At 54.2% G+C, this 22,191-nt stretch overlaps 2 protein-coding genes across 7 annotated transcripts; both read left to right on the top strand.

Moving 5' to 3' along the window:
* Nucleotides 1-15: 15 nt before the first annotated feature.
* On the top strand, nucleotides 16-4,556 carry LOC309678032 (oxidative stress-responsive serine-rich protein 1-like; the record flags this gene model as incomplete). Of its 3 annotated transcripts, none has more annotated exons than XM_082490950.1 (4): nucleotides 16-47; nucleotides 360-480; nucleotides 2,125-2,235; nucleotides 2,911-4,556. In XM_082490950.1, the coding sequence occupies 3 exons, from the start codon at nucleotides 404-406 to the stop codon at nucleotides 3,593-3,595; spliced, it is 873 nt and encodes a 290-aa protein (XP_082347076.1). In that variant the 3' UTR covers nucleotides 3,596-4,556. The 3 variants fall into 3 exon arrangements, with proteins under 3 accessions (XP_082347076.1, XP_082347077.1, XP_082347075.1); XM_082490951.1 differs by lacking the exon at nucleotides 16-47 and adding an exon at nucleotides 91-200; XM_082490949.1 differs by lacking the exon at nucleotides 16-47 and having other exon boundaries at nucleotides 314-480.
* A 4,197-nt stretch (nucleotides 4,557-8,753) lies between these two features.
* Nucleotides 8,754-22,191, top strand: GDAP1L1 (ganglioside induced differentiation associated protein 1 like 1; the record flags this gene model as incomplete). 4 transcript variants are annotated; one of them, XM_082491330.1, is made up of 6 exons in its annotated part: nucleotides 8,754-8,933; nucleotides 11,793-11,985; nucleotides 15,728-15,901; nucleotides 18,030-18,127; nucleotides 18,290-18,404; nucleotides 21,254-22,191. In XM_082491330.1, 6 exons carry the CDS (start codon nucleotides 8,754-8,756, stop codon nucleotides 21,595-21,597), a joined length of 1,104 nt encoding a protein of 367 aa, XP_082347456.1. In that variant the 3' UTR covers nucleotides 21,598-22,191. The 4 variants fall into 4 exon arrangements, with proteins under 4 accessions (XP_082347456.1, XP_082347455.1, XP_082347457.1 ...); XM_082491329.1 differs by having other exon boundaries at nucleotides 11,793-12,024; nucleotides 15,707-15,901; XM_082491331.1 differs by lacking the exon at nucleotides 15,728-15,901.

Here is a 22,191-nt window from a genome sequence, read left to right as displayed (position 1 = left end):
GTGCTCCGCGCCCCCACCCCTACCCCCCTCCGAGCGCGAAGGCGGCGGTGAGTGACGCCCCCACCCCACCCCCCTTGGACACCCCCCGCCTCACCGGGAGAGCCCGCACCCCCCGCCCCGCCAGGAAAGCCGCTCAACGGCCCGGCGGGCGGCGGAGGGGCGGCCCCGGGGGGCCGGGCGGGGCCCTTCCCGCCCAGGCGGTGAGGAGAGGCCGCGGGGGGGGTGAGGGGGAAGGCGGGCTGGTGACAGGGAAACCGCCGCCCCGGGTGATCGAGCGTTGCGCTGGCGGGGGCTTCGGGGCCTGCTGGAGAGCATGTGCGTTCAGACGTCGGCGTCAAATCCCGATTTCTGTGTTTCAGTTTGTTCTGTATGGCACAGCGGGTTACACACTGAGAGCCCATCAATGGACTTGGAGGCTAAAGATGAGGAGGAAGAGAGTCTGCAAACAGCTTTCAAAAAGCTGAGAGTGGATGGAGCAGGGTAAGTGAGCAACCAAAAGGACCGTGTAATTTGTCAGTTTCTTATTAGATATTTGTTTTCTCCTATTTGAATTTCAAACGTCACAAGTTGGTGAAAGCTTCCTTTCTCTCCAAGAGGGGACAACTGCATTGCTTCACATGAAACGCAGCCTTTATAACTGTCTAACAGGCAAAGTAGTACTTTATTACTGACTATTTTTACACAATATCCAACTGAAATTACAGTGACTGTATGAAAACATGAAATGACTCGCCCAAAGCAGTGAACCCAGTCAACTGTTGTGGTAGCCATACTCGCCTTGTGTCATAAAGAACTTGTTTGTCCATTCATGTAAATACTGGTGTCTTCAGCCACGTTATCAGCCTGTACTGTAGTGCATGAAGATTTGCTTGGGAAGCATCCGAGGGACAGCACCAACACTTCATAGTGTGCTGGAGAGCCCACTCTCACTGGAAATTGTCAGGCTACATATTAGCACTGATAGTTTCTGATTTCGGGGATTTTGTACAGTAAAATGTCCACAGATGTTCTTACATTAAAAACTTACTCTGTAACACACTGGATATAGTGATAATATAAGGCAGGCATCTTCCTTAAATTAGGAGTTAATAAAATAATGTAGTCTCTTTGTGAGGTAGTTCACTCAAAGTCTTTTGGGAATTCACAGACACAAGAGAAAGCTTTGTATTGATAATTAATGTTACCTTGTGAGTTTACCTCTAGCCATCAATACCGTGAACTCATGACTTCCTCTGCGTGTTAAAATATATTTTGCTTTGCTACTTGTTTCCTCTACTTCAGGAGGTCTTCTGTTAAATGTGGAAAAAAACCCAGTTGTTCTCTAACAAGGAACTACGCTTATTAAGCATACCACTTTTGATGTATTACCACTGACAGACTATGCGGAATTCTGGTTGATTCCTGATGATATCTTCTTAGGCGTAAAAAGATCTTGTTTTGCAGGCATGTGTTTTGAACAGCTGAAGTCTTATGACTAATCCCTTAAGATCAATTTGGGCAGAGTATTTGGGCTCTTCTGCTAGAATTTCAGCCTCGTTTCTTATGATTTCCTGTCCTCTATTCCAAATCACACGTACAGCCATCATAGATACAGATTTGCGTGCTGAGGCATTTATGTTTGTTGTCTGGACCTCCAGGGCCAGATGTTTTTTCATTCCATGTTTATCTGGGAAATTTAATGAGAAATAAATTAGTAATCTGTCTTTGCTTGTTGTATCTCATCCACTTCTTCACTGACGGCTCCTCAGCCTGCTGCTATGGGCTCCTGACTTTGCATTTTAGATGAGTAGGAGTCTATCTTTAACAACTATTGTCTGACAAGAACATTTGGAACCTGAGTTTACATTCCTTTAACATGTCATTTTGGTACAAATAGGGCATGACATCAGCCTCTGGGCATTTGGGCCTCCTTTCATTTCATCTCACCTATCTTTAGATACTTGACTGAGGTCAATATAGTAAGAGCAGTTAAGATAAATCTCTGTCACGTCCTGTTTCTAACCACTGACTATAGAGGAAACTTAAATGTCTTAGTTCAGCATCTAAAGCGAATAGGCTGAATCTAGACCTTGGAAGCGGTATGTTCAGGCACGACTGTAACGTGGCATTTTGTTTTTTACTCAGATGTATTGCAGCTCTGTCTGTGGGTGACGGGACGATTCTCAGAACACTGACAAGAGCAGCCACGGATGGAGCGAAGCAACAGCCCGTCTGCTCAAAGGAAGCATGGCATGGGTAAAACATACCACTTGCTGCACTGTGCATGTGTTTCTGATTTGAGACATTTAACACTTGCATATTGTTTCCAGTGAATGTTGTTGTTAATTAGTTGCTTCAACATATCTTTTCTCTCCTTTCTATTACAAAACTTCACCATAACTCTTTGATATGATGGTTTTAGGGGGCTTTCATCAAAGACTTTAAAAACAATATTGCTGCTTCTCTTAGAGAGGGTACCAAAACCTTTGTTTTCCACTGATTTCCTCAGAAGTCCTTTTCTTCAAGTCTTACACCTCTGCGACCCCCTCTCACCTCTTTCCTGTGTTATTTTATTTCTGTATTGAAGTACCTGGATATTCAGTGTGATTTTGCCAGCAGCTCCAACTGATAGCTAGGTTCTGCACTACAGTTCAGTTTGGGATGACGAAGTATCCTTTGCTTAGCACAGAAGATTTGGGAGGAAGTGCCTTTAACTAAGAGATGTTTGTGTGTGTCTTTCCTTTGGGGGAGCCCCAATTTCTTCAGACTCCTCCGCTGTTCCTGTCAGAGATTACAACTGACTGGTTGCCTGGTTTTTCTAAGCAGAAAAAAAAAAATCTTCTAAAATGTTTTTAGCCACATTGTAGAGCTTATTGAGCTATGGTGTAGATTCTGGAGTTACCTGCTTGCTCACCAGTTATAACCCTGCAGGTGTGTGAGAAAGCCGTCCAGAGGATCAGCAAGAGTCCCACGTCGCAGACGTTCCAAGTCTCCCGTCCTGCATCCTCCCAAGTTTACGTATTGCAATATGAAAGCCAACAACCAGCTGAAACACAAAACCCAGGCAGACATGTCAAAGGGTAATATCAGTTCAGACATTTTTGTTACAGCAGAACACGGTACGAAGGACAGGCACGATTCTCACTTTGAGGTCAGTGATGACAGAACTGAACCTTTGGAAGCCTTCACCACCGAAGAGCCTTTGGAGAAGTCAAGAGAGAATTACCCTGCTCTCTCCTCATCCTTTGAGACTAGCTTGCATTCTATCCAAACCTCAGATTTCCAGTCCTTATCCATGCTTAGCAACAGCAAGCAGTGCCCTTGTACGGACAAGAAATGCCAGTGCAAAGAGTGGCGAACCATGGAAGTGTACTCTTTCTCGGGCTTACGGAGCGTCCTGTCAGAATGCGAAAAGGCAGTCCTAGGAGTCCATGCCCAGTCTCTTCAGAATAGATCCCCTTGCGGGACAGCCTCATCAGGTTCTCCCAGATCTTGTTCTGAGCAAGCTCGAGCCTTTGTGGATGATGTGACTATTGAAGATCTTTCGGGATACATGGAATACTACTTGTATATTCCCAAGAAAATGTCTCACATGGCAGAAATGATGTATACTTGACTGAAAGCAATAGAGAATCCCGAGACAGGGTTTGTGATAATGGTTGGGTTAAAAGCCTTGTCAGTGCCACGTTTTCACTGTTGTGTGTTTGATCAAATGTTTCTTTGCCTCATACAGTTTAGTTTTCTAATAAAATGAAAAATGGAATATAGTTTCCAAGCTTAGTTCTAAAAAGAATGCACTAAAGTTGCTGCATACCTTAACAAAAGCACTGTAGATCAAATGAACTCCCTTTGTATTTTGGTTTGTGCTGTGGATATTCAAGCTCTGTATGCTGTTTTCACTGTGTTTTGGGGAAAAAAAAACCAAACCTTTTTAGGTTTTGTTCTGAAATTTTGCAGTGTTTGGAAGGTTCATTCTTCATGTGTCTCAGTGCTTAGAGAAATGTTTCATAGCTACAGCTCTATCTTCCTCATCCTGCTCTAGAGAGGAGAAGGTATTCAGTATTTTGAAGAGGATGGATCTCCTTTCCCTGAACGCTGTCTGGCTCCTTTTTAGTTGGATCAAATTGTGAATGCTTCCTCCTCACAAATTTGTTGGGAGGTGCGGAACGTGCGGGTGCGTGCTTGGACCCTTTCATAATCTAACTAGCTCACTCTTAAGCAGTTCTATTTTTCTGCAGATAAGTGAAGCTTTTAGAAGCAAAAATATATTTTGTTACTTGTGCTTTACAGATGGAATAATTTAGGGGGGAGTGAAGCAGGCTAATAGGTTTTTTTGGGCCATGCTGCCTCAAAAGTGGAGACTGCGGAGCCATCTGTATGGATTGTTTCTTGAGTATGTTTGATACACAAAACAGCATGGAAATAGGGTAAACAAGAAGTGTGTATCATACAGGCTTTGTGGTGTAGAGCTATAACATTCCTTCTGGTTGAAAATATTTAAATAAAAAAATTTGTTGCTGAGACTTGCATTAATAAATGTTTGTCAAAACCCAGCAAATTAAAGACTGAATAATTTGACTTACACTCATCTCCCCTCAAGACCCTTTTTTTTAAAAAAAAAAAAAAAAAAAGAAAACAAACAACAAAAGTCTGCTTTCAGCATCAGCTGCACACACATGCTAAACAACCGTGTTTGGGTAAAATACTGCGGTTTTTACTTACGTGCTTAAAAATTAGGGGTCAACAAGCCAAGGAGTTGCAAGCACTTATATAAAAATAGATTATAGCAGATGTATACAGTTGGTCTTGTGTTCTGTGCTAGGGTATTCTCAGACATTCTAGATGATAATCACCGTCTGCAGATTTTATTCTAATCATCCCTAAGATTTACACTACAGATCCAGGAAGTTCAGATTTAAAGTTCAAATAAATCCAAATAAGTTAACATAAGAGTACAACTAAAACTGTTATTTTGCTCCTAAATGTCATGCAATTGTTTAGCATGTGATATTGCCTTGTACTCTCAAATTAGATTTAACTGATTTCTAAATTTTCTTGGGTTAGCACTTTACTGTCCCTCCACCTTCCTCTTCCAGCGCCATCCTGCAGAACCACCCCTCTTCTCCAAGTTTTAGTTTTCTTCACTTTCCTTTCTTCCTACTGTAAATTTGGTATAATTAGTACTTTGCTTTTAAACATAAATATTTAGTACTAGTCATCTTTCCTGCTGCTTTTCAAAGGCTCAGCGGAGGGTGCCTGCTCATGTTCCTGTTCATGTCTTGGTTTTGTGTCCTCTTTAATGTGATTTGAAGGTATTGTTGCTAGAGGCAGTATTTCTCCTTTTTAGACTCTTAACAGTTACCCCACCTCTCGGTGAGCATTGGCCTGGAGTCCGTGTGGATGAAGCTGGGGCACAGACCTCTAACATGTACAAATACAGTTATTTAACGGTCGTATCAGTTGTTCCCACTCCCCTGTGCAGCTGGAGCCCTGCGAAGGGGCAGAGCAAGGCTCTTCCCCAGAAACGCGGTGTGGCAGCCTGGCTCAAGGTCACCTCAGAGCAGTTGCTGCTGCTGTGGAGCACACGGCCGCTTCTCTTTAATAAAGCATGCACAAACCCCTGGCAGCGTCTAGACCTTCAAGCTGGTGCTACATACAACCGGCAGGGACTGATGATGCCGGAAGGGCATGAGGGCGTCTTCAGCTGTGGAGCAGGACAACGTGCAGCAGACCTGCTCTGTCCAAGGAGAGCGAGGGAACGAGGGAAACAAGTCCCAGATACGCCCTGAAGTTTAGGGCTGAGAAGTGGGTCCAAATTGCCAGAAAGCCAGACAGCAGGGAAGGGTCTGGGAACAGGTTCTCCAGCCACATTTCCACAGTGTGCCGGGCAGGACACAAGTAACTGGTAGTGAGGGGGGAAGGAAAGGGGACAGAAGAGACAAAACCGAGCATCACTGCTCGGTCTCGGAGGTGCCACGGTACAAGCAGTGCTGAGTGCAGCCCTGCCAGCCTTACTGCTCCCAGCCCGCTGCTGTTCCTGCCCCAACAAGCCTGGGGAGTTATTTTCTGCCCAGGGCTGCCCTAGGATATGTCCCCGATTAATCTACAAAACAGCATGTCTAAAATTTTCTGAGAAAGCACTGGTGGGCTTGCAGCACTCCCAGAACTTTCCTTGGATCGGATCCCACCTCTCTACACCCTATCCCAGCAGATCCAGGCTGGGGTTTTCTTTCAGTTTTTCTTCCCCCCACCCCAGCATTTCATGAGTTACTTGCCTGTCTAGTTTCAGGACTAGTTCAACCAAAGTGGGATGCAGAAGGGCACCCTGGATCAATTAAATTTATTTCTCTCCTTACAGAAGCCAAACCAAGTCCTAGCTAAGCTTTACATTGGCAGACGCTGAATCAGGCCACTGGGAGAAAAAAATAAACAAATCAATGGAGCTGACTCTACAGCCCAATTTCCACCCCCTCCTTCTAAAACAGGGAAGGTGCTTCTGTGCCTGCAGAGTCCTGTGACCGACTCCATCCACCTGCTCTCTCCCCTCTGGAACGTTTGCATCAGCTCTAAGACGAGACCCTCTGGATTGTGTATTCTCCAACTGGCAGCACCCACAATCCTGCCCTGATGGCACCTTCTGCCGGGGCTCTGCGGATGGCAGTGGGTCCAGCCACACAGCATCCCATGGGGCAGCCCAGCATTGTCCCCTTTCACAGGCGGGGAGGCTGGGGACAAGAGCTGGGGGATGATCTCAAGGTCACACAAGGTCAGGGCACCCCTAAAAGGGGGCTGGCACCAATCCTGCCCCTCAAGCCTTGCTCACTTTAGCAAGCCAAACCCCAGATAAATAAAAAAAATGCCTCTGGAGGCGCCACGCACATGCAGGACCCAGAGGGGTGAAGCGACTTGTCATTTTTTATTCCCAACGGCGCAGCATTAATTAATCACAGAATATGCCACTAGATGGGGCTTTCTGGACAGCGATCCGCAGGAGAGAACCCCTTCTGCTTGGCCAAGCTGCTCCTTTCCTTTTCTAAACCCAAAAGTCGACCCCTTCCAGTGAAAGGAGCCCCAGAAGATGCTCCCTGGGCAGCGAGGGCTCTCCTGTGCGGAGCAGGCAGGAGGGGAGGCAGCAGTGCAGAGGGCAGGGTGGTACTGCCCCACGGGGATGGCTCTTACAGCTCAGTTTTTTCTCCGAATTTGCAGCAGTGCAGACCACTGCCCTGACTTCGCAGCCCCAAAGCAGAGGCCAAGCAAGAGCCTTTCCCTGTGGGTGTCCCCCAGGCCAGTGCGGGGTCTCTGGCAGCACTTGGGAAGCCTTGGGCTGGGGAGGGAGGATGGTTTTGGGGGCTGCTGCCTATGGGGGAGAAGGCAGGGAGGAGGCAGGGCAGGGCATAGAGATTCCCAGCCTCACCCCTCTGCCATCACCCTCCCGCACACCCCCAGGAGCAGGGCGTCATGACACCCACGGATTCATTGTCACCTCCCAGTCCCCAGAAAATTGCTCCTTTCTCTCTGCTCATGGGGCTGGGTACCAGTTTGGCCCCGCTCCCTCCCAGCGCCCTTTGGCAAGTTGTGCCTCAGTTTCCCTACTTGAACCACCTCTTCCAAACCTCCCACTGTTTCCCTCCACACCTGGGGCAACCTCACCAGCTCGCCAGTGGAGATGGGAGGAATGCATGGGGGAGCTGCGATCGCTCCCAGAGCCCTCGTGCAGCCCCGAGGCTCAGGCTGATTCCCTGCGCTTCCAGAGCGCTCTCCCCCATCCTCTCCAGAACCTGCCCCTATGACCCGCTTAACTGGGCTGTTTTTACCCCCCGCCCCAGCATTGGCAGCTAATCCCACGTGTGGGAAATTACCTCCAGGCTGCCAGATTGCTGGAGATGGAGTGTGACAATGCCAAGTGTCATAAAGCACAGGCCCAGATGTCCAGGTTGCCGTGCCCAGAAAGGGGTCAGCTGCCTACAGGCGTTTGCCTGCAAACCTCTGGGTGATGCTCGTAGCGCCTGGAGAGAAGCAGCTCCAGAAGCCCCAGCGCTGTCTGAGCAGAGGAGACCTGGCCGCTTTGCAATTGCGACACACCTTTCGAATTCTGGAAACGACCCCCAACTGTGCCTACTTTGGTGCAGGACGGCTGTCCGGTTTGGCCGGGCACCCCAGGGCTGTGGTACACAGCGAGGGCTCCTGGGCTCTACCCTGGGACGGGCTACATAGCACCCATTAGGCAGTAATAATTTATGCTCTCCAAAAATCACTGAATACCTTTAAAGAGCCATTGCTGCTTCTTTCCATGAAGGCTGCAAGGCAGGCAAGACACCCGCTAGACATTTACCGCCAGTGTCCACCCATGTAGCTATTTATTACGTACCTGCCGTATCTAAACCAGTCAAAAAAAAAAAATCTTAATCTCTGCTGCAAAATATTCCTAAGGAGCTGCAGGGGTTGGAGCTGCCCCGGATTGCCGAGCTGGCAGGCAGGCAGGCAGGCAGGCAGGCAGCAGGAGCCTCCGCTGCTGACTCGCCTATTGAAGCGATGCCTGCACGTTTCCGTGGGAGCCCCGCCACAAGCGGGGACGGGCTGCGATTTCACCCACGCTGCCACCACTGCCGCCACCATCCGCTCCTGTGACCCCCAGCGCCCACCGCCCCGCGCTGCCCACCCCAGCCGGGGAGATGGAGCTGCCCCGGGAGTGATGCTGCTGGCGGGAGCCCATGTGATGCTGGGCTAGCGCCGCTCACTCCCTCGTCCCTCTCCCCGCTCGCTCACAGGCTGTCATGGCGACTCCCAATAATGTTACTCCCACCAACTGCAGCTGGTGGCCCATCTCGGCGCTGGAGAACGACGCGGGGAAATCCACGGAGGGGGAGGAAAACCAGGACCCGACAGACCCCGCTCTCAAATCCCAGGACAGACTGGTTTTGTACCATTGGACCCAGTCCTTCAGCTCACAAAAGGTAAAAAAAAAAAAAAAAAAAAAGCTCAGCCGGATTGCCGGGGAAGAATCACCTCCAGTCCCCAGGGCATCCCCTTGCCCAGGGAGGATGGATGCACTCCTGGGGAGAGCCGGAGGCCGGTCCCCAGGGCTGGCAAGGGCAGCAGCGTGTGGCCGGGCAGCTCTTTTGTACCTGCGGTTCTGCATTTTAACAGCATCTGCCTGGGGAGGGGATGGGGATGGGGATGAGGGGGGCTCAGCCAAATCCTGCTTTTGCTTTGAGATGGCGGCTTGCACCAGGAGCAGCCTCGGCTTTGTGCTCGCTCACAGCCCTGCTCCGGCGTGGCCAGGAGCGCGGACAAAGGCTGAGCCGGGCCCCGGGACCACCCTGCCGCCGGGAGAGGGGCAGTCAGCCCAGAGCCGGGCTTCTTCCAGGGAGCGCACCCCGGCACGCAGCAACGATTTACCCCTGACACTGCAGCAGCACCCTGGAAATCCTATTCCCGGGCTGCCCCAGCGAGAAATCACATTTTCCAGGCAAGAGTAAATGCTCCTTTTGCAGCACAGCAGCTGTGTAGCAAACCTGACCTTCTCCTCCCAGCCCCCACCCCCATTCCCATGCCACTGATATTATATAGGGAATGGGCTATTCAGAGGGGTGGGGAGGAACACAAAATTGCCCCAGTTTAAGGATTCCCTCGAGCCCCGCAGCCCGGCAGGGGGGCCGGGGCCAGAGACACACGTTCCTACTTGCGGGCACAAAGAAAGGGGAGGGTGCCCGATGCAGCAGGGTGGCTGCACATGGTCGGCTCCGCTGCCACCGCCGGCGGGTGACTAATGGGCTTCTGATCCGCACCTACGAGGGATGCTCATCCCCGGCTCCCCTACCTCGTGCCGGGCTTACTGTTATTTTTTGCCTTGCTCCTTTGGCCACCGGCAGCGGGGAGGCAGCGGTGGAGGCGCTTCTTCTACGGGGTTTCCTACAACCGGCCTCACCTCTGCGGGGCTGGGGACGCTGGGGACAGGGCAGGGCACCCCTAGGGACACAGCACCCGCTGGCACTGCCTCGAGCTTCGCTGCTGAGGTCACTTGCATGGAAGGAGCGTTCACCGGAAGGCGGCCGAGCCCGAGCTGGTGTGATGGCCATCGCAGGGCGGGGAGCGGCGGGGGCTGCACGGGACCCCCCTGCAGAGGAGTTTTGCTCGGAGCCGGCTGTGGGCGAAGCTTTTCCTGCTCTGTCCCGGGAGCTGCTCGGAACCACCCTCCACAGCACCGGGGCTGCTTGTGGGGAGGGTTCTGAGCCCCCACCAGCATCTGGCCCTCCCAGCAAAGGGATTTTTGGAGTTTTACAGCCAGTGTTGGGTTTTTACATGAGATGCCTCATCGCAGCCATACCGGTGCTGTGGGCACTGGCTGGGGGGTCCAGCCATGTTTCACCCCCACTGGCCAGGACCCCTCCTCGGGCGGCTGGCAGGGGCTCCCCTCACCTGCAGGCACCGGGGTTACCCTGGGAGCTGAGCCCTCCTGCCCCTGCTGCCTCCTGCCAGGTCTTCAGCCTCAGCTCTTGATAGCAGAACTGGGAAGCACGGGGAGTTTGGGGACAGATGCCCCAGATGGCCCTGCCCGCGATTTAGCCATCAGCTGGGAGGAAAAGGCTGAGAGCAAGTTGCGGTTGAGGGACCCAGGCTTTTCCTTGTTTGACTTTAAAAGAAAAAATTAATTTGCCAGCCCTATAAATAATTAATGACTAATTCCCCAGGAACGCTGAAGTACTCATAGAAATGCTTATATTTGTATTTTTAGCTGCTGCTAGTTGGAGGAAAACAAGTGCCTTTCCCTCATTCAGTGGTTTTGTAAATCATGGCTGTCTCTCATCCCCTGAGGGTTTGTTTTTTTTTCCTGATTGACATACTTAGTTCATAATGGTCAGTTTTTTATAACCCAGAAGCCTAAAATGCCATCCCTGAGTGCGTATTCAGCACCATCTCAAGCACAGAGCAAAGCAGCGGGACCAGCCCCAAGGGCCAGCTGTGGGCGATGGGGACGGTGCCCCACATCCAGCCCCGCTCCTGCCTCCTCCTGCCCCTCGGCACGGCTGCAATCGGCTTTCCCACCCATCAAACGGATGGGTGCCACCCCAGCAGTGCCACTTTCTGGCCCAGGGCTGGAGGAGGACGGGCAGCAGGTTTGGCACAAGGGGTGTGACGGCGGCAGGCGATGCCCCTGGGCCGGCAGCAGCGTGGAGCAGGAGGGATGCTGTGCAGGCTGCAGGGGCTGCTTGAGACCCTCCATGAAACAGAGCCCTCTCCCTGCTCAAAACATGCCTGGTAAAACCAGAGCCCACCCCTGAGCGCAGGACATACCTGAGTGAGCATCCAGGCCTCCTTCAGCCGGGCTGTAGCATCCACTGGGTGCAAAGCATAGCATTACTTCAGCCTCTTGCTCCTCCTCTTCCTCCTCAGGTGTGTGCTGGGTTATGCTGGGACCTGCAGCAGCATCACTGATGCCCCCCAGCTGGGGAGCTGCCGCCTCCCTCCACCTGCTGCCCAGGGATGGGCTCAGCCCACCAGCCCCTCCGCCTGTCTCATGGGCCACCAGTGGCCGGAGGGAGGACGGTCCATGATCCCGCAAAGTTAGGATGGATTTGGGTCTCCCCCGTTTGCTTGGAAGGGAAATGATCACTTGGCTGCCTGGCTTTTGCAGCTGCCCCGTGCCAAGGGCTGCTTGGCTTCTTGCAGGACGAGGTGTCTCCTGGCACATCGCTGAGCTTACGCAGCAGGGGAGGGCCAGGGAGGTGTGATGGGGTGGCGGTGGGGCTCTCGGGGTGCTTCGAGGGCTCTTGTGGATGACTGAGCCCTTTCTCCCTGGCCTCTTGCTCCAGGTGCGGCTGGTCATCGCGGAGAAGGGGCTGCCCTGCGAGGAGCGGGATGTCAGCATGCCCCTGATGGAGCACAAGGAGCCCTGGTTCATGCGGCTCAACCTGGGGGAGGAGGTGCCCGTCATCATCCACAGGGACAACATCATCAGCGATTACAACCAGATCATCGACTACATGGAGAAGAACTTCACGGGAGGTAAAGGGAGGGTGGGCTGCATCTCAGGGGGGAACTCGGGTCTAATCCAGATGCTGTTTGCCAAATGCATCCACTTTTGCCTGGAAAGTTTCAGCTTTACCCTAGAAGAGCAGCGAGCCACCAGCTCTCCCCAGACTTTTACATTTTCCCATGAAAATGAAGGATTTCGAGCAGAAATCCCCAAATGTCCCTTGGAAGTGCTGCTGGAGGGCTCGGGGGGGGTGAGTGTAGCTGGGTTCCCCCTTTTTCTGCCTTGGAGGCCACACTCCCAAACCAGACTTTATCCCCCCATCCCCGTGGCGTGCGGTGGCCTCTCACCAGAGCTGTGGCTGGCGCATGGCCCGTGGGAATACTTCTGTGTTGGGCCACCTTTGTACTTTGGCCTTGGGTAACAGCATGAAAAAAACGCAGTAACTCCCCATTAGTGGAGAAAAGGTGGGTTTGAGCCGGGTGCTGCTGCCCCTCTCCCCTTCCTCGATGAGCCCTGTGGCACCAGCCATGGGCAGAGGACACTGCCATCCTCAGTGCCACTGTGCCTCCAAGAAAACTGACTCTTTCAAGTCAAACAAAGGCAGCGGTGCTGGGGACCATGGGAGAATGGTGTGACACAAGCCCAGAGGAAGGGACAGCCGGGAGAGGGAAGCTGGTATTCCCCCCGGAGCGGGGCTGCGGTCAGTGGCCGGCCGAGCCTGGCACATTGGGATGCTGAGATGGCACGTGAAGGTGGCTGTTTGCAGGGCCGCTGCGGCAAGCAGCCTCCCCCCAGCATCTCACGTCCCTTCGCCCTCATTTCCCCAAACCTGCGGGCTGTCAGGCTGGGACGCTCCGCCGGGGAGGCTTCAAAGCTGAGCAGGGAGCTCGGGCTGTGCCGTCACGACGCTCGCCCCAGCATCCATCCGCCTTGCAACAGAGACATCAAAAACATCTCAAAATAGCTCCCGAAGCAAGGGCATCTTGCCAGCTCAGCTGCTGTCCTCTCCCGGCCCCGTCGCGGTGGTGCTGCTCAGCAGAGGCACGATGTTCGCTCACCAGCAGGGCAGCGGGGATGGGGTTGGTCAGGAGGACCCTGTACCGGCAGCGGCTCCCGGGGAACATCAGCCACTTTCCCGCCCGGCGGCAGCCCTGTGTCCAAGGGGAAGCGGGGAGCATCACTCCGTGGTCCCCACACTGCGCAGCAGCTTCACCCGGTCTCTGCGAAGGGCAGGTGGTCCGGCATATGTGACAACAGGCTGTCCCAGCGGGAGGGGAACACAGCGCGGCCCGTGCACTGGGAAACTCCTGTCGTTGAGATTTTCCAGCCAGGTGCAATTTCTTACCTTTTCGCTGAGAAATGGAGAAAGGAAGCTTCAGGGAAGAGGGCCCGGAGCGTCTCTCCTCCCTGCTGCGGGCTCTGCCCCGAGCCATCGCCCACCAACGCCAGCTGGCAAAAGCATCATCAGGATGCCGTGGTGTTGGTCCAAAGGGGAACCACCCACCTTGCAAAATGTGCAAAGCTTGAAAATGCCTTTATAAGAAGGTGTTTTCACTGAGTTCTGTTTTCCCCTGGTCTGGGAGCATGGCTTGTTTTAGTTGCTTACACACACCCTGAGAAACCACTATCAGTAAAAGGTGGTGTGATGAGCAATGTTCTTTCTCCCCCAAAACAGTGAATTGTGCCAATAAGCCACCTTTGAGGGTGCTTCTCGTTTGGGCACAGCCCAGCAGTGCCAAGAAACCACTGGTGGGTTGGCCGGTGGCACTGCATGTCAGAGCCCAGGCGAGGGGCTCCTCCAAGGGCTGCAGCCCCCAGCCCCGTCCTTCGGAGCCTCCCCCTCTGCCACCTTTGCACAGCCCATCAGTGGCGGACTATATGGGGGGGACTCTTCATCAGGGAGTGTAGTGATAGGATGAGGGGTAACGGATTTAAACTGAAAGAGATTTAGACTAGATATTAGGAAGAATTTCTTTACTCTGAGGGTGGTGAGACACCGGGACAGGTTGCCCAGAGAAGTTGTGGATTCCCCATCCCTGGAGGTGTTCAAGGCCAGGTTGGACAGGGCTTGGAGCAACCTGGTCTAGTGGGAGGTGTCCCTGCCCATGGCAGGGGGGTTGGAACTAGATGATCTTTAAGGTCCCTTCCAACTCCAACTGTTCTATGATTCTGTGATACGCAGCAGCAGCCTGTATGTGCAGGTCCGCTGTGGTGTGCAAAGGCAAAATGAATACTGTCCCACCGAAAAACCTCCCTGGCACGCGCTGAAGGATGCAGGCTGGCAGCCTGCACACCACTATTTCATTGTGGTCACTCCGTCTCGCTGCCGGACGGGGTGGTCCCTCTGGATGTGCTGGTTTCCAGCCTCGGCACCAGCCTGTCAGGCGCTGGCTGGGAGCCGTGTGGAAGGAGCATGCAGGCTATAGGTCAGTTATTATTATTTCATTCAGCCGGTTGCTTTTTTCGGGTGGAAAATCCCCACTTGGAGAGCTGGAGCCCAGGCAGGGCAGGCAGCGAGCAGCCACAGGCAGGGAGGAGCTACCAACACCTCCCCTCGCTCAGGGGACGATAACGCTGATGCCCATCAGTCAGAACAACTTTCCGGAGCCCACCAGCAGAGACGGCGCTGAATTGGAGCTGCTAGGAGGTTTGCAACACAGGAGGTGCCAAAATTTCCCTGGCTCCTGTCCAGCCGCAGGTGGCGGCAGGCAGGACGCTGTCCGGCCCGGGGCAGGGCGAGCAGTGCCCCTCTGCCGGGTGGGCATCGCCGGGCTGTGCCCGCAGCCTTGCTCCTGCCCCTGGCATCAGGGCTGGGCAGAACTGTCATTTCAGGCCCTTAATTAAGGAGCCACATTGGCCACGTCTGCCAAACTCCTTCTGCCGATCTGCCTTAACTCAGCCCAAGACACCGGCACGCGGTGAGCCCCGCACTGCGCGCGGCCTGGGGGCAACCGAGCGCACCCAGTCCTGCTGGAAAATTTACTCACTACCTACTAACAGCTGTCTGCAAACGCCATAAACATTTATGATGCCATAAAACAATGGGCCTGATATTCTTGGGGGAGACAAGAGCAATATTTTGCTCCTTGTGGTGTCATCTGCTGCGTATTTTGAGCAGAAAGTGTGCTAAAAAGAGCAGGATACGAACTGCCGTCTGCAAAAGACGAATAAAACCCGACAAGGCGAGGGAGGTGCTGAGCTGGCCGGGGCAAGGGAGGGTCCTGCAGCTGAGGCACCAGCTTAGCGCACAGGGAGGACGTGCTGCGCTCCTTCTTTGGTCATCAGCTCCCCGATTACCCATTTGGAATGAGATTTTCAAGGAAGACCAAGAAAATTAGGTACTTCATTGCCACTGGTGTAACGGGTATATAACTTGGGAGATCCCAAACTCAAATCCCTATGTTTCAGCTTTTTTTTTCTGCATAATGGGAAGTTTCTGATGCCATTCTAAGAGATGTGAAACCACAGTGAACAAATCCAGGGGCTGCAGAGGCGAAGGGCTCACTCTGCTGAGCTCCTGGGGACACGGGGGCTGCGGGGCTGGGTAACGACACGCGTACACGTCCCTGTGGTCCTCCTGCAGGTTTGCCCGTCTCTGGACACGGGCTGCCCTCCTCCGGGCAGCGGGGAGGGGGCAGAACCAAGCAAGGGGTACAGTTTTGAGTCCCTGCTCAGAGGTAGCTCGAGCCAGGACCGCCCACTGGTGTCCCACGCGGGATAACAAGCCACTAACGAGTGTCCCACTAACAGCTTTCCCCTTTGCCCTCACAGAAAATGTCACCCAGCTGATCCCCGAGCCGGGCAGCCTGCTGCACTCGCGGGTGCTGCAGTACCGGGAGCTGCTGGACTCCCTCCCCATGGACGCCTACACGCACGGCTGCATCCTGCACCCCGAGCTCACCACCGACTCCATGATCCCAAAGTACGCGACCGCTGAGATCCGCAGTAAGTCGCCTCTCCAGCGGGGCTGCCCAGGGCCGGCGCCAGCGGGACGGCTCCCCCAGACCTTCCTTTAGGCTCGGGTTGGCTCCGCAGCCCGGCCAGCCACCCTGCTCTTGCTTGTCTCCTCTTTCCACCAACAAGGGCAGGGACAGAGGTGGGAAACAACAAAGCACAGCTAATTTGGGAGCTGCAGGCAGCCTGTAGAGGCTTCCTAGCCCTAGGGGTGTCCGGGCTCCCATACGTACTTCTCACCCAGCTCTTTGTAGGGCACGTGAATTTTCTCCCTGTCCTGGACATCCCCTCTCCTCCTGCTCTAAGGGCAGAGGTGGGGGACTGCAGCCTGATTGAGTTGCAGATAGTGGATGAATCGGCATAAGACTGTGTACCTGACCTTCAAGCGCTCATGAAACATTGACGATGCTTAATATAACTCAATGGCAAGGATCGCTCCTGGAGAGAGTCCCTCGCCAGAAACGTGACCTTGTGAGGAGGGCACTGGTGTGCCCCACGTCTCTCCCTTCCTTTAGGCTCTGACCCCAAGCAGCACCCATAGCAAACACCATTCCCACCCCACACACACACACCCTGCACTGTCCCTTCAGCTCTGCGGGTCACGGTTGGTCCCTCTGAAACAGGATGCACTCATGCACAAAGAGAAATAGGCTGTTCCTGAGGTGTAGCTCATGGTCTGCCCTACCTCTGCTGGCACCCTGCACAGGCGGCTTTCCCCATGTCACCAAGCACCACCTCCACCCCCAGAGCCTGTCCCCTCCCCAAAGGGTGCCGCTGCGATGGCTTCAGAGCCGTTTGCCTCACATCACCACCCCAGAGCTCTGCCGAGGTCCTTTAAAATATCTCATTGTCCAAACCTCCTCACTGGTGGCATTTGTCCCCAACTGCCGTGAAGGCAGGGCTGTGGACACATCCGTGGGGTGTCCCAGGGCCGGCAGTGCCCTTCCTCCCACGGACATCCCCTACACCCAGGCGGTGGCTGGGCTGCCCTGTTGCAGCGAGTGCCAAGGCAAATCCACGTAGTTGTGTCCCAAGGAGGGGCTGAACCGAGGGCCAGGCTCTTCCAAGGGGAACAAGGAACAAAACCCAGGCGATACCCAGGCTTCCCTCCCAGTTACAGCCCCGGGGGAACCTTAGCTGGGAGTTGTGAGCACAAGCTTCAAGGCTCGTGGTAGAAAAGAGGGAATTTCACCATTTTGTGGCAGCATACAGCCCCAGCCAGCCCCAGCATCTCCCACACCTGCACATCAGCAGAGCCAAGCCCTTGTCGGAGGGAACAAGGAGGGAGAGACAGATGGTCTCTGGCAGGCAGAGACTAACCCAGCTTCGCATAATTTATGTCCCTAAGGTGTTACTCTGCATCTCGTATTCTCTTCTTCCATTTACCCTGCTCCTTTCCCTCCGTCAGCTCCCTTGCACAAAGCCCTTCACATCCTCCCCGTGCCCTGGGAGGAAGGAAGGTGGGTGTCACTCCTGCACTTGCAATGGGCTCCACACTACCGAATTGCATCCCGGACACCAAGCCCGGACAGCTTCATTCGGGAGGGAGCATCCCCTCCCATGCTGCTCCCTGCCATGCTGCTCCGCACGCACACCCACGCACAGGCAGCCGGCTCAGACGTCCCAAAGGATCTGCTGGGGCTGGAGCTGCAGGAACCAGGTTATGGAGCTGTAGGAACCCGTGGGGAAGCTCAGGGATGTTCTTAGAAAAAGTAAGAGCCAGATAGAGACAGTGATCTGCTGGCAGCTCTAATATGAATCCAGCAGAGGAAATGAAGAGCTGAGAATCCCCCTGAAACCCGCAGAGCTGGGACTCACCAAGGCCAGGGAAGGGGATCTGCTGTGTCCCGCAGCCAGTGCTGCCTGGCCGTGAGCGGATGGGAGGGCTGAAGAAGCCACGTGCCCTTGGGAGGGTGTGCGATGCCCTGGCAACCCGCTCCTATGGCGGTACAGTGGCAGCAGGCCATGAATTTGGCCCATTTTAGCTTTCTGGGGTGTTTTTCTTGGTGCCACAATACTATTTTGCATGCAGGACAAAGTGCTTTGCTACCAGACAAAAGATCATCCCTACCCCTGCCAAACAGAGCCCCCCCCAGCCCCTCTGTCTGTCTCTCCCCAGGACATTTAGCTAATGCCAGCACAGACCTGATGAAGCTGGACCATGAAGAGGAACCACAGCTATCAGAGCCCTACCTCTCCAAGCAGAAGAAGCTCATGGTAAGTGGGTCAAAGCCACACACATCTCTGATGGTGGTGGGACATGACCCATGAACCTTCCATGGGCACCTGGTGCCTTGTGTCCCTGCAACCATGCAGGTACACGAGGACACATCTCCATCCATCCATTCATTCCCAATCGTAACCCCACTGTACACCCAGGCCAAGATCCTGGAGCATGACAATGTGAACTACTTGAAGAAGATCCTTGGTGAACTGGCGATGGTGTTGGACCAGATTGAGGCCGAGCTGGAGAAGAGGAAACTGGAGTACCAAGGTAGGCACTGGGCTGTGTTTATGGGGTGTTTTTCCACATGAGACCAAGGTGCAACACCAGGAACAGCCGATGGCTTGGCACCTGATGAACATCCCCCACACGGCAACCAATGTTGGGACTGGGGCTGCCACTGGGCTTTCCTCTTTTTGGCTGCACCCATGTCACTGCAGCCATGGTCTTGATAACCCCCAGCAAGCCAACCCTTGCCACAGGGGACAGCAGGACCCTTGTCCTCAGGGCTGCTCTGTGGGAGCTCCAAAGTCATCACAGGGTGGTGGCGGGTCCCCTCTACCCCAGCAAGGGGCTGCCACTGGCTGGTTGAGGAAGGACCGGTCTGGCCTCAGGCTCTTGCACTACAAGGAGCACAGACTGACAGAAGCGCTGGGCTGGGGATGTGTCCCGCAGCCAAGTCCCCTCCAGCCACAGGGCTGCGGCACATCCCAGCAGACCGTGGGCAGGGAAATCTGAAGGGAATTTGAGGGGCCCTGGAGGGTGGGAGCCTTCACAGGACCTGCGTCAAACACCAGCGGGTGGGAGAGAGCGACACCAGCCATCCCTGACATCAAATACACGCTGCTGGGTGACTGCCGAGAGCCGCCCCGGCGCCCTGGCGGACAGGGATGCATGGGCACAGCTGGTCATCACTTGTCCCGCCATCACCCCGGGATGACGCCGTCATCCTCCCCTCCCCGCTGCCCACAGGGCTCATAACCCCAGCCCCGGGACAGCTGGTAGCTGCCAGCGCGGAGGTGGCAGGTCCGGAGCAGAGCCCAGACACAGTTAATCAGGGGATGGCCCCGCAGCTGCCCCTGCCCTCGGGGCCAGCCTCGGCCGTGGGGAGCCGTGCGTCACGCTCGGGGCCGCACCGACAGGCCCTTGGAGGTGCCAAGGTCCAGCCCTGCAAGGCACCGGGTTGGGCATTTGCTGAGAGCCCTGACGGATTCACAGCAGCACCCTGCGCGGCCCTAATTGCCTCCAACGAACACCCTCATTAACGGATCTGAGAGCTGGGGTAGCTCAGCAGAGTTCAGCCTAATGAGGTGCCCTCAGAGGCCATCCCGGGTGCCTGGAGCAGAGGGGTGGCTGCTGCTGGCACCCGGGTGCTCCGCTGCCTTTGGTCCTTGCGTGCTGCTCCTGCCCTCTGCTCCGGGCCCCCAAAATCCCCCCGCCATACCCATGGCTGGGTCAGGATCTCAGCAGTGGGCACAAGCACCAGCCCTTTGGCAACCTCCCAGGAGCCGCAGTGCAGCAGCTCTCCTCCCACGCAGCCCAGGCTGCCGGCCCCGGAGCGCAGCGATGCAGGCAGGGCAGGGCAGGGCAGGGCAGGCAGGAGGAGGGTGGGAGATGCTGCAGGAGCACAGGGCAACCCCCTGGCCACAGGCTGATCTGAGCTGGGGCTGCTGCGGATGCAAAGGGGATGAGTTGCCCTTGCCCACGCTTCTGCCCCGGGGTACCCTACAGCCGCGTCCAGACCTCAGCAGCGGGTGCAAGCCCGGAGCCAGGAGGGGTAGGGCCGGATCACGGCTATCTCCTGAAATCACCATCCTCACGTCTGCTTTCTCCTTCGCCCCCAGCAGTGCCCAGGAGGGAGGCAGATGCCTCAGCCCCGCTTTTCTTACCTCGGAGCCAGAGCATCCTCAGGGTCCCCGGAGCACCCAGGAGGCTTCAGCTGCAGCACCCCCACAATTCATTAGTCACTGAAAACATTTATTGACTAATTAGGCACAGGCAATCTGTCCACTTGGGCTGTGCCTGTAGCAGGATCAGGCAGGCTGCCAAGCGGCTACAAATGAGGGCTGCTAATTACCAGTAATTCCCCTGACCTGGCCCTGCAGGCAGCACCAGTGCCTGCACAGGGGGGCAATCAAGGTGCTGCTCTCTCCCTCCCAGATACGACAGCCACAGGACAGTGGAAGAGCCTCAAAATTAAAGATTTTGTGCAAAGCCAGGGGCTCACGCTGGATGGGGACAGGTTTTGTGCCCCTTCTGCTGTTCTTCCCTACCTTCATCTGCCTTATCTCCATCCCATCCCCGCTCCTTAACACTGAAAGGGCATCCGAGCAGTGTTTGACACCATCCTCGCCTGAGCCCGCCTCTTCCAGCCTAACAACAGCTTGGTTTATTTGTAGACATCTCTCTGGTGAGGTTATTTCCAGGGTCACCCCTTATCAGGGGCCATCAATGCTTTGGTGCCTGTCCTCATGCCCAGCATTCGCACCAGGCTCTGCCTCCCCCAAAAACCCGGCTCTCAGCACAAACGTGCTGCCAGTTTTGGTGTCCCAGAGCTGGGTCCCTGCTGCAGGAGAGGGGACAGAGGCAGGACCTCCCTGACAGCCCACAGGGAGAACAGCCAGGCCAGGCCAGCAAATGGTTTTGATTCCTGAGGATTTCTCACATCCCTAAAATAGGACAAGTTAACATGACACTCCTGAAAGAGCTCCCCACGCAGTCAAGGACAAATGCTGCTCCTGTCCCCAAGCACTAACACAGCAGGAAGGAGTCACCGTACCGCATCTTCCTTCAAGGGAGGCCAGGGACCGTTTTCCAGGCACCTCCTGCTGCTTTTGGCTTGGGAGAGAGGCAACAGGGCCATTTTGCAGACAGCAATTTGTATCTTCACATGGGCTGTAAATGATCACTTCATATTCCCACGTTGGTGGCCCCACGTATCCTCCATCACCTACCCCGGTGGATGGGGTCTGATCTCTTGGGACATCAGAGAGCTGAGACAAAACATCCCAGGTCTAATGCAAACGCTCCAGCCCTCGCGGACCTTTTGATCAAGCCTTTAGGTGCCCACCCAAGGGTTTCTTCTTACCCTACCTGCTCTGTCGCTTTTCTCTCTCCAGGGCAGAAGTGTGAACTTTGGCTCTGCGGATGCGTCTTTACTTTGGCCGATGTCTTGTTAGGAGCTACCCTGCACCGCCTCAAGTTTCTGGGACTCTCTAAGAAATACTGGGAAGATGGCAGCAGACCTAACCTACAGTCCTTCTTTGACAGGATACAAAAACGCTTCGCCTTCAGGAAAGTTTTGGGAGATATACATACCACGCTCCTCTCTGCAGTGGTGCCCAATGCCTTCAGGCTGGTCAAGCGGAAACCTCCCTCCTTCTTCGGAGCCTCCTTCCTTATGGGATCTCTGGGAGGAATGGGATATTTTGCTTATTGGTACTTAAAGAAAAAATACATCTAGTGCTGGCTGCTTGGTGTTTAGTTTGATGTCTCTGTGCTGTGTGAAATTATGATGAAGCCTCAGTAACTGTAATGAAATTTGAAGCAAGGTAATGAATAATTATATTGTTTAATGTAACATTCCATAGTCTAGAAGTAGAAACGTATACTGCAAGGAAATAAGACAACAACAACAACAACAAAAAGCGTCAACTTGTAAATGCCTTTTTTAGATTTAAGTATTCAACTCCAGCGAGAGGCTCAGGGGTTCACGGGCTCAGCTGTGCCCACCGGGAAGCGCCGCCGCCTCCGGCACCGGCCAGCTCCAGTGGGAGAGACGGGAACCCCGGGAAGTTTCCCAGCGCCCGAGTTAACTAATGGGACTCGGATACTGTAGGTTTGTGTTTCCAAATTGTTCACCGGCCACATTTCACACATGCAGGTAGAGGTGACTTTCTTCTCCTAGAAGGCGTTGTGTTGTGCTTGGAGGCTTTCCTGGGAGCAGGGTGCAGTAGCTGGTCACAGTCAAGGTGGATTTGCATTCTTCAAGTATCCATTTTTTAAATTATTTTCATTAAAAGGAGTATTTTTTATTGAGCTGCTCTTAGAATGTATC

Source organism: Vanellus vanellus (assembly GCF_965231255.1).
Source record: "Vanellus vanellus genome assembly, chromosome: 15".
Classification (NCBI taxonomy): Eukaryota; Metazoa; Chordata; class Aves; order Charadriiformes; family Charadriidae; genus Vanellus; species Vanellus vanellus.
Note: the sequence above shows the minus strand (reverse complement) of the source record. Positions and strands in the feature narration are given on the sequence as shown.